At 37.9% G+C, this 12,676-nt stretch overlaps 1 protein-coding gene across 1 annotated transcript in view; it reads left to right on the forward strand.

Moving 5' to 3' along the window:
- LOC136866029 (lipid droplet-regulating VLDL assembly factor AUP1) overlaps positions 1-12,676 on the forward strand; it is a 203,465-nt gene that overhangs the window by 100,531 nt on the left and 90,258 nt on the right. Inside the window, exon 7 of the mRNA XM_067142643.2 lies at positions 9,774-9,927. Coding sequence (XP_066998744.1) covers positions 9,774-9,927 — 154 coding nt within the window. The remainder of the gene's footprint in view (positions 1-9,773; positions 9,928-12,676) is intronic.

Below are 12,676 nucleotides of genomic sequence, written 5' to 3' on the forward strand. Positions count from 1 at the left end.
AGCTGAATAACTGGTAAATCAACTTTAAAAGTTGGCATCATTTCTGTTTTTTCAAATGAAATTTGTAATCCCATTTTTTTAGCTATAATTTCTAGTTGTTCAATTTGAAATTTAGCCTCTTCTATTGTATTTGCAAGTAATGCTAAATCGTCCGCAAAAGCAAGGCATTTGAGTTTAATATTTCTACCGATCTTGATAGTTGGTTGGCATTTCTTGTTCCATTCACGCAAAACCTTCTCCAATGCACAATTAAATAACAATGGTGAAAGTCCGTCTCCTTGTCGAAGTCCAGTTCTTATAGTGAATGATTCTGATAATTCACCTCTAAATTTAACTTTTGCCTTCGTATTTTTAAAAGTCATATTAATGAGGTTAACAAGTTTTTGATGTAAGCCAAATTCTTTAAGGCTTTTTAATAATGAGTCACGATGAATACTGTCGTATGCTTTTTTAAAATCTACAAACGTGATGACCAGACCCTTACTTCGAACTCTTTGGTGCTTCATTATCCATTTTAAACTAATGATTTGATCTGGACAGCTTCTACCTGGTCGAAATCCTCCCTGATATTCTCCAAGTTCTTGGTCGAGTTGTTCTTGGATTCTTGTGTATATAATCTTGGATAAAATCTTGTATGTAATATCAAGTAAGGATATCCCCCGATAATTATTTGGATCGGAGCGATCACCTTTCTTGTGCAGCGGGTGGATTATCGCTGTATTCCATTCCTCAGGAAGCTTCTCCGTGTTCCAAATATCAATGATGTATTTATGTAGGTTTTGAATAGTCTGATCATTAGCATTCTTCCATATTTCTGCTACTATTTGATTCTCTCCTGCTGCTTTGTAGTTTTTAAGTGCATTAATTGCCGTTTTCACTTCATTGTAAACTGGTGGTATAATCTTTTGTAATGGAGTTTTATTTTTTGGGTTAGGATCAAATTCTAAATGTTCCACAGGATCCTCACAATTAAGTAACTCTTTAAAGTATTCTGCAAGAATGTTAGCATTATCCTGATTATTGTGTGCCATTTTACCATTTTTATTTCTTAACATAAGTGTGGGAGGGGTAAATTTAGATTGATATTGCTTGAATGTTTTGTAATAGTCTCTTGTTTTATGCTGATTGAATGTTTCTTCTATAGTGCTAAGCATTTCCTTTTGATAATTCCTTTTAATTGTCCTAATTTCTTTAGCTGTTTGTCTTCTGGCATTAATTAGTTCTTCTCGAGATTTTTCCGTTTTCCTCTGTTGATCATTTATCCATGCCTTGTGTCTTGCTTGAATTGCTTTGTCACATTCCTCGTTCCACCACGCATGTTTCTTTCTCCTTTTGATTGGGGCAATTTCTTCAGCTATGGTTTTTTGATCATTGTCTCTAATTTGTCATTTAAAGGTGTTTTGGATCTCTCTAAATATATTTTATTATTTATTAAGTAACTGGGATCATAATTTCTCCTTGCTTTGAGATGATTATGTTTGTGTTTCCTTTTTGGTGTTAACTTGATTTTTATTTTTGAGATATAATGATCCGAGTCAATGTCTACCCCACGGAGGACTCTGACATTATAAATTTCTTTATGATAATCTTTATCCATGGCAACATGATCAATCTGAAACTCTCCCAATTTTACGTTAGGGCATTTCCATGTCATAAGTTTATGTGGTCGCCTCATGAATCTGGTGGTTTCCAAAACGAGTCTATGATCTGCACAAAGTTCAATTAATCTTTGGCCATTTTTGTTCGTTAATTTATGAGCTGGCCATTTTCCTACAACTGTGCGATACTTCTTTTCTCTGCCTATTTTAGCATTGAAATCTCCAAGTAAGATTTTTATATGCTCATCAGGGATCTTCGCTAATATGTAATCAAGTTCCTCCCAAAAGTTTTCAACTCCTTCTCTATCTTTATTGTTTTTGTCATTTGTTGGTGCATGGACATTTATTAAAGTATAAGTTTTATTCCCTACTTTAATTGTTAGAAGTGCCATCCTCGAAGATTTTGAAGAAAATTCTTCAATTGAGTCTATTATGCTACTATGAACAAGAAAACCTACACCAAATTGAGGGACATTCTTCATTACTCTTTCTCCTGGAGGTCCTTTGTAGAGACGATAACCTCCTGATTCAATTGGGTCCTGGTCTGTGTTCCTAAGTTCTTGTAAAGCCATTATTAAAATCCTATGTTGGTCCATCACATCAGTTAAATGTTTCAACTTGCCCACCTTACTTAGTGAATTAATGTTTAATGTTGCAAAGTATGAAAATTTTCCTGATTTGTTGAACTTAAGTCTCTTCTTACATTGTTGGGTTAGTCCACTGTCTGTCAGCTGTCTGTCAATTGTCTGTTGGGCTTCCAGGCGCTCCGATTCGCCTAGGTCTTCTACTTGACACCCCACCGATTCCGAGTGGTGTCTTTGTGCAGATCCTTGTTGTTGTTTGTCCACACCGGTGGATTTATTCATTAGAAGACTCATCATCATTGATTGTCTGATCTTTCGATCGAAACATTTCTGACCAAGGTCAGGCTTTACAATTCCAGATGTGATCTGGAAAGGTGATTAATGAAGTATGAATTGGTGATGAATGAAGTGCTACAAGTTCATCCTAGTTGTTCAGGACTGGGAGTAGGCATTTCCTCCATACTCCGCATATGTTATGGTTTTCCCGCCAATACTCAGGTAGCTGATTGCAGTGGTTTCCCACTGGGCGATGGGGTCGCCACATCCCTACAAAACTTTATCCTATTCACATTAATAAATCAACTGGGATTATGATTATTATCCCTACAGCTCAATTTCTATACCACAGTTCACTCACGAATCGATTACCAATTATTTATCAGATTACCTAATAATTCACTTTGATTCTTACATTTCAGATTCTTACGTTTCTCTTAAATTTCTAAGTTTCAGATTTTACATATCAGGTTTTCCATGATCTTTATATTTCTTTTTTTCAGATTCGTTGGCTTATTCTCCATTTCCTCAGATCTCACTTGATTGTATTCAATTTTTTAATCGCCAATAACGTTTACATTTACAGAATTAAATCTTTAATTGGAAATATAGATAGGGTTGCCATAATCTCGAAATCCAAAACCAGGACAAAACTTACGGTCAGTGTTATCGATCGAAGGAAATGGAAATATGAGGAATAAGGAGTCCTCATGCCCTTAAGCTAAGGGAAATGTGCATTTAATTAATGATCCAGATTTGAGGAAGGACTGCTTCATTAAGAAAGCATTTATTAGCGAAAATGAGAATATGCATTAAATTATTCAGTACATCAAGTTCAATTGTCATCATTTAAGCTTTTCTTATACCAATCGTATTTTTCAGAACCTTGAACAGATGAAAGGAACTTCATCTGGTTCTCAATCAGTTTATGAAATTCACTGCAACTTACATTTTTCATACTGTACCGTATTTGCAACATTGCATTAACTGATTTTACTGTTAACCTATTCCTTTCTTCTGTCCATTGAGAATGAATGAGGGAAAAGTCTCTCTCTACATTGGCATTATGACCGGGAAAGGAGAAATAAAATTCCACAATTTTCAGCAACTCTGAATACTGCTCACTAGAAATACAATTATGAATGAAGAACACCCATTTCTTATGTGACATCAAATTGTCTAAAACTTTCATCTTTGACCTCCCCCAAAATACACTTTAATTTCATATTTGGTCAAAGAGAAGGGACGCATTCAATTTACAGCTTGTGTTTTCATGCATCCACTTGAATGTCTTTTCAACATTTTCCCGTGAAGGTACAGTCTTTAGCAAAATCCAGTCAAAATGTTTAATATCAGACAAGGGCTTACTCAATTTTATCAAGTAATCAATAATAGTTTGATTGAAAAGAGAGACTTCCCATAGAAATGTAGACTGCTGATATTGTGTAAGGTCAGACATTAATTCTTTAACTTTAGACGTAACGAAAACACACTGTTTTCTCTCTCCTAAAATTTGCAGTATATTTTCTACCTCCAATCATACCTCATTACTGATATGTCTTCCCTCTCAATACTGCTAACTGCCCTCTGTAAAGGATTCATTTGTGTATTCAAGAAGAGCAGAACATTTCACCAACAGAATCAGAAAAGAATTTCTTGAGAAGGGAAGGACACGTATCAAGTGAAAGAAAGTAAGACTTAAGTGCCTTAAACATGTGGATGAACCTTTCTATAGGAGGAAACATGGTGAGGCACCTGGTTCTTACATGTCTAAGTAGGTCCTTATGTGTCACAGCAACAAATTCTGAAAATTCTTTTAGCGATGCTACACGAACAGTATATATGGAGAAATAATTAAAATAATTAAAAATGATAATGGTCTCAGTATCATGAGAGAGGACATCTGCACCAGTCTGAATTGCATTATGCAAAATATGAGCTGGACAACCTACTCCTGTGAGCCTCCATGGCTCAGACGGCAGCGCGTCGGCCTCTCACCGCTGGATACCATGGTTCAAATCGCGGTGACTCCATGTGAGATTTGTGCTGGACAAAGCGGAGGCGGGACAGGTTTTTCTCCGGGTACTTCGGTTTTCCCTGTCATCTTTCATTCCAGCAACACTCTCCATTCTCATTTCATAGCATTTATCACTCATTAATAAATCACCTTGGGAGTGGCGACCCCATTGTAATAACAGTCTATATCTGCTTCATTCATTACATCCCTGACCCGGCCAATGACTGGAAAACAGGTTGAAGGTTTTCATTTTCACAACCTTCTCCTAAAATTTTCCTATTCAGTTTATTCTGAAGTTTCTTGTACACATTGTTTTCTCCTTTTCTCGCAACACCCCCAAAATATTTGTGTTATCTCCACTAAAAGCAGATACTTTATCACTAAGCCCATGTTCTAAAATGGCACTGTATACACACTCTTATTGTACTAGAATTCTCACTGTCACATTCATTTAAATTTAACAGTCTACTTTGGACACCTTCGTCATAATCAAAATACTGCACAAGAACAGGAAATATCTTCAAATACTTGTGGTTGCTAGCATCAGTGCTAATACCAACATAATTTGCCTTTGATAGACTGTTCCTTGTTCTGTCTTCAATGAATGGTGATATCACATTATTAACGATGGCTTCTGTTTAGTTTTAGCGCTGGAAATGTTTACTGCAAATTTCGAGTCACTAAAAACCTGAATATAATTTTTGAAGTGCAAGAACTGGAGTTGTATGAATGATGGTGCTTGACACAGTGAAATGCAAATGTAGCTTTTGCTGCAGCTACTTTATTACCATCTGCCTGTGTTTTGAAAAAGCTGGTGAGACGTGGTCGTGAACATCACGTCTACCTCCATTACTGATTGAAATGTAGGAACTGTGAAGAGGAAAAACGTAAAAATAGAATAATGTTTCTAGGAAAACAACGATGTAGCACCTGCACAATTAACCATTTAAAAACGATTTCAATGGGCCTGTGTATAAACGTAATGTTACTCGCCAGCAAATTTTGCAGAAAGCTTCATATTCAGTTCTTCCTCGCTTTATACTTGGAAACTGTTCAGTATCCTCCCTGAACTTAACTTTTCATCTAGCCGACATTATTAAACCACCAGGCAAATAATAACTATTTAATATAATATAATACAACTAAATCGCAAGCACAACAAACCATGCAAACATTCAACAAGCTAATCGAAGAGGATAATACTCTTCATTGCCCGAGATGACTGACCGCCCACTGTATCGACAACTCGCAATCTCGCAAATCAAAGATGATGTACTGTATGCCATCAGAGATGACTGACTGCCCACTGTTTCGATATCTCGAAAGCTGTTCTGTTCTCTTTGGATTTTATATAATGTGAAGGCAAAGATTGATGCGTCTTTGACAGCAATTTTTTAAATTACCAGAAGTTGACTTCAAATCCAGCATATATCGCGGACATTTGCCTTTTCGGCCCGGGCGTTTTCATTTACCTTAAAATCGCGGACTGTCCGTGAATCCGTGGCATATGGCAACCCTAAATATAGAGCATAACTATCAAAAAACAGAGGTCCTGAGTTCAACAATAATCAAAATCACTTACTATGGGAATAAGCACAGAGTTCTGAAAATCACGTGAAGAAACACAAGAAAATAAAGTATACAGATGCAAAAAATATCACAACTATCTCATATTTTATGGAAATAAATTTATTGATAAAGATATTGATTCATTTGGAACAAATATTTCAGGTTCCCTATGGGAATCAATATCTTTATCATCTGATGGCCAGGCAGGCATCAACTTTTGAAAATGAGACAGTGTCTCATAGTTCAATGGCACTGTCGGTGGCTCCAAGTAGCCTAAGCAGTGGCCCCCATAGTATGCACTAGCCGTGCGTCTTGGTAGGTGTGCTATTTACCAACTGATGAACCCAACTTAGCACACTGGGGCGAAACGCTGGCAACCGGGAATGAGTTAGCGGGAAAATTTATAATGTCCAATAACGGACCAACTACGTTGGTAATAAATTTATTGCCGTATGATTTTATAATGATTATTATTATTATTATTGTTGTTGTTGTTGTTGTTGTTGTTGTTGTTGTTGTTGTTGTTAAAATGGCGGACGAGATTGAAAGCCGGTTACATATTGCTCTAAGGTTTATACAGAATACTGCAGATGCAGGAGGATATATGAAGAAAGAAATTAAGGGAGATATTCATAAAATGGTGAGTGTAATCATAAGCTGTTTTGATGAAATGAAAACTATACTTGAAAATAACAGTGCAAGAAAACAGACTCCTCGTCACGAGGGCAATGAGGTTAAACAAAATGATATGACAGCAACGTCAGATAGTTTAACTACAGGACAGGTGGCGCCATCTCTTGAGAACTCGCAAGAAACAGCTAGTAGCACGCAATATCCTGATTGGCCATGGAGCAGTCAAGAGACTAACAGAGATAACGCAAAGATATCATTCTCCGAGCAACAAGTCGAAGTTATGAATAATGACCAACATGATGAGGGACAGGTTCTATCTAGCGGACATCCGCGGAACAGCTTTAGGGACAGCAGCGATGCCACAGGAAGAACAATCTATGATCAGAGAGATGAGATATCGAATCTAGAACAGCGCAAACAGGGCCAGATGCCATCTAGAGGTCAGCTGGACAACCTCCGGCAGGGCAACATAGTCAGTTCCTCAGAATATGAAATGGAAGAAAGAATCACAAGAAAAATAACACAGGACTTACATGCCGTGATGGATACTTTAACTGCGAAATTAACGAGTATGCTAGTGAGGAAATTAACACGAGAATTACAATCCATAAGGGTGAACTCATCAATCGAAATAGTTTGGACGATATTCGAGGTAATAATTCGTTCATAGAAGCTGATCAAGCAACTTCCTCAAATGCGTCATCCATGGAAATCACAACGCACCTCAGCCGCATGTACAAAGAAATCATGGAAGAGTCACGAACCACACAGAAGAAACCAACGCCGTCCAACTTACAGCCGACGATCTCGACAACAGTAGATGCACGATTAATCAACTCCGAAACAGACCTCACGATGAATGAAACAGAATTACAAGCAGCAGAACCCAGAGCTTGGATATACATAGGGCGACTACACCATAATACCACTGTAGAAATGGTAATGTGACATCTAACCAAGTTAAATGTGACAAATACTATTGTATGTGAAGAATTACAAACTAATAATACACTTAAAGCACTAAGAGTAATAATACCTTTACATGAAATGGCAAAGGTTTACGCTCCAGAAGTGTGGTCTAAGGGCGTCGTCATGAGACAATATCGTCTTTTTTGCTCCCGAGAAACAGGAGTCAAACTCCCAGCCTAACCTTCTTCGCATCTTGCTATGGAATGTAGAAGGTCTAAAGAACGCCATAGAATTGACAAACAATAATCTACAATCACATGATATTCTCATACTACTAGAGACTCTATCTACCAAACCCATAGAACTAAATCACTTCTATGTGCAACATATACCAGCAACGCAAGGGCGAAGAGGGAGACCAGTGCGTGGTATTTCATGCTACTGCAAACCGAAACTAGGTAAAATTTTAAGTGCACATCAAGAACAGGATAATAATAAACTTTAAATGGATCTCCGAGATAGCAATATACGCAGGACCACTAACACCAATTGAAAAACTAATAGCAATCATCATGTCCTCCATAAAGCAAATAGCTCTGGGCAGAGACATAATACTTGCCGGAGACCTAAACTGCAGACTTGACAACAACAACTATAGAGCGAAGGAGCTCCTGGAAATGATGACCGAGGAAGGTTTCAACCTTGTTAACAACTTGCGAAGATAGAACGTACTTTACATATACAGGGAGTAGTACTATAGACTTAATCTTTTACAAAGGTCAAAACATTAAGCTAATAAATTACTCCGTATGTTTCACTACAGAAGAGGCGATGATAAGGAAACACTGACCTGTCTTGACGCAATTTAATGTCTCAAGAATAGAGAACAGAGAGAATTATGCAGATGCCAAACCCTATTGTTTCTGACAAAAGTGTACTTGCAAGGAACTTATGCATTGCCATGTGCTCTTCTTTATTTTTTTAGCCACTGTGCATCTTCTTTCCTTAGTTATTTTGTGGCCTAAGTAACATAAGGTGCTTCTGAGATATAATTGTATCTCCAAACACAATTCTGTGTTTTTTGTGATAACCCTGCATTTTGTCCTTGAGGTATTACCTTCTTACCATATTTCCTTACAATTGCAATTTTTTTCAATTGTGAACTGCAGGGTAGATGGACTTCTTGCTAATATTGCCTGATCATCACTAAACTTAAATATCCTGATCAATCTTCCATTTACTTTCACTCTCATCTTTGTACCTTTAGGTGCTTCTTTCATCATTAGATCTCCAAAAGAATTGAGGAGGGCTATTAAGCTATTCTTGATGGGCGCTGGGTCTGGAATTCCTGCTTGGAGCGATATTATGGATACAGTTTACTGGTCATAAATATTAGAATATGCAAATGTTCTCTCATCCCATAAGAAAGCACATTACAGTAATTAACGTCAAAATTTAAAGTACTTTTGAAAGCTGAAAATTATGTAATTACAGTTTGAATTGGCATCAATATACAGTATTGCTTGTTTTATTTAAATATATTGTTGTATTTTTAGCACTCCTGCACCTTTCTCTCGGCTTTCATTGAATTGTCTTCTGTGGTCCCACCAGAAACAATGAATTGAAGTTTCACTGTGTATTTGTTGGCAGTACACACCTTCAGTTACTTACTTACAAGGAGAATTGCCTAATACTGCCGATCCATCATGCTTTTACTTAGTGACCCTAAATTAATGATGCACCTTGTCAAAAACTGTGTACATTATTTCTGCTAATGTAACTCCAAAATTAGTAGTAGGTCCTGTTGTCCGTTCTCAGTACATTGATACAGGTGAAACATAATTAAAATACCATTAGAAATCTGAGAAGGATAGATACTAAATTTTTTTCTATTATTTCAGATATACTCCTTAATTGTATATAACTGTAACATTTTATTTTGCTTAGTTGAGTTTGGAGTCAGTGATCACATTTTGACAGTGAGGAAAGTCTAGGGATGAAGAAAATTGCAACTAAACCAAGAAATTTCAAACTGATTCTAGGGACTAAGGAAATAGCAATCACAACCTGCTGTTTGTTTTTTACTGAGCTGAATTTGTTAACGCTTTTCATTACCCCTATGTAAAATGTATTTAATTTACTGTAGCCTGTCAATAATTCCATTGTAACATACTTTTTGTTCTTCAGGCTGAATATGAAAAACGATTCTTATTAGAACAGAATCGGCCTACAGCTGTGGTTGGACCTCAGTATTCTTCAAATAATGAGCTTCAACGGATGGCCCGACAAGTTGGTGAGGTGCTACCGCTTGTTCCATATGACGTAATTGTTAGGGACTTAGGTAAGTAGCACTTTATTTAATTACTAATTCTTTCCTTATTGTTATATAGTTTTATTAGCCTAAATGAATCGTGGAAATTCTCTTTGTATTACTAAATATGACAGGTGAATCTAGGTGTAAATTCTGCCTCGCAGATTCCAGAGATGCCTGCTACTACATATTTTCCATAGTTTTTGCAGTTTTCACACATACTACAGCTATGTGGAAGCAGTACTGATTACCGTATTTGCTTTCATATAACTCGCACATTTTTGACCAATAATAAGTGTGAACATTTTCGATGCATGACGTGTGGGGAATTGTGTGCAAAAGATCGTATTCCCAAATTTGCATTAGGCTATTGAAACAGGACAACTGGCATACTGTACCTTACTCTGTCCATGTGCCTAAGGCCTAACTCAGTGAAGAAGTGCTTGCATGGTCCGATATATAAACATGGGTGCAAAATCTAAGTAATTACAATGGCAAAGAGGACTGGTTTAAGCATACACATTGTCTTTAAATGAGAAGTCGAAGGTTAAGGAAAATACACATAACTTAAATAATCCAAAAATTTGCATGAGAAATGCACCATTGACTACACTGGAATTTACATACATAACTGTACATAAATACAACTCGGCGTCACGAAGTGTGACTCTGCGATGTAGGTTGAAGACCCCAAAACAAATGTCATTGTTGGTGGAAAATCAGCTGACTCGTATGTTTATATGCGTAGTTAAATCGGTTGAGTATGTTCTACGAGGGGCATAAAGCCTTGAGAAAAGTTAAACACAGAAATGGTGATGAACAATCTAAGATTCGCATTGCGATGCCCATCTATTTACACACATAATAATCTAAACATGCCAATAAGACACAAATTTAAAAATGCAGTCTTGGGACTGACGTGAGTAACCCCCTCATTAAAAAATACACATGCTAAAATACGGATACGGCACGTATGCAAGTGAGAAGCCAGAACTTCCAGCCACAACCAAACATCCCGCACTGTCACACACAACTTAAAAACAACATTGGAATATAAACACACAGACATGACAACAACGAAAACAAGCGCGTGCACTCGCGCGCGTGCGCACACACACACACACTAAAAACATAAATAACCTGGAACAGAAGTACATATAGATACACATCTGAATACCATAGTGCAAGATACTCTACAGCACTCCAAGGACGTCAAAATGTGTGGGGTCACGCCCACCTGGCGTAACTTGAGTTGAGACCGCCACGGCCTCAAACTGGCAAGCGAGAATGACCAGACCATGAGAGTGCAAGTGAACAGCTGACAGAACCTCTCCTTTGCTTGAGACTTCTTAAGGGAACCTGCATTCCAGCACCCTAGCCACTCCTCCGCTTCTAGCCTGCAGTACGACATATCACAAAGCAAGCCTCTGTGGCCGACGAATAACCTCGGCTTCACTGCTAACAAACAGAAGCAAATATATAAAGAAACCACCTCGCAATTTTCATCTCTTGCAGGATACTTATCCATCTCAAGGCATCATTGTTTCATTTAAATCCCATTACCTCCCATGACTAACACGAACATTCATCAGTGCTCTCCGCATCTCCAACTCAGTGTGCAGGTTCATAGCTCGGGCAAATAGTTACCTTGCAACTCGACACATCAGCGGCAGTGCTGTCAGGTTAGGCGTGTCTTGGCCTTCTAAATATGTCCCAACAAATCACGAATGACATTCCCAGCTCCGGTCTGGTCTGTCGCTTAATTGCTTTAAAAGAACTTGCCACAACTTCAGTAAATAATGCATGTTCTCGCTTCTCTGGCTCCAACCTGTAATTCATGCAACACATCCCTCCTAGTTTTAACTTTATGATGATCTATTCCCGTTTCCCACACAAATGTATGAGGTCGAAATACCCCTAAATATTTAAATGAACATAACGTCACTGAACTAGCACCAGCAGAAAGGCGCCACAGAAATAACATAACCCAACACACTAACACTCCAAACTACAAATCCCTCAAATCAAAACTGATCAAAATCTAAATATATACACAAACGAATTGTCAGCCCCAAGCATCACCGTATTTACTCGTGTATTAGACCCCCTTGCATATTAGACCCCCCCTGGCTTTTCGAGACGAAGAAAATGAAAAAATCTTGCATATAAGACCCCCCCAACGTAATTCGTCAGAGAAGAACAAGGATTCTGCTTCAAAGCGGGTACAAGTCTTATTGCAGCTCTGATGACATGGCACAAATTTGTGAATAGTTTCATCCGTTCGACCTACGCAATGAAAATGCGTCAAATCCATGCGGTACATCTATGTTTCATAGTTAAGAAATGTCCGCCTCCGTAGCGTAGGTCTACTGCAGCTCTGATAACGTCGCACAAATAGGTGAATAGGCCTAGCTTCGTGTCCGACCCGTGCATCGCAAGCATGCATCAGTCATGCTATATGTCTGTGTTTTTTAGTTGTTAATGTCCGCCAGCGTAATGGTTAGCACAATTAGTTGCTGTTCTCGGGAGTCTGACTTCAATTCCCGGTACCGTACTGCCAGAGATTTATGAATGGCAGGAAGGTTGATATGTGGTAAAAGCGGTACATGAAACTCCCCTCCACTGGGATGTGTCTAAAAAGAGCTGTACCACCTCGGGATGAGGAAACAGGTTTACTTTAGTTGAGAAATATTCGTGCATTCGCGGTTATTGCTATTTATACAGCAGGCGAGATCATTAACAAAGTGGTTGTTTGTCTCGTAACTCGTGTCAATATAGG

The sequence above is a fragment of the Anabrus simplex genome, chromosome 3 (assembly GCF_040414725.1).
Source record: "Anabrus simplex isolate iqAnaSimp1 chromosome 3, ASM4041472v1, whole genome shotgun sequence".
Taxonomy (NCBI): domain Eukaryota; kingdom Metazoa; phylum Arthropoda; class Insecta; order Orthoptera; family Tettigoniidae; genus Anabrus; species Anabrus simplex.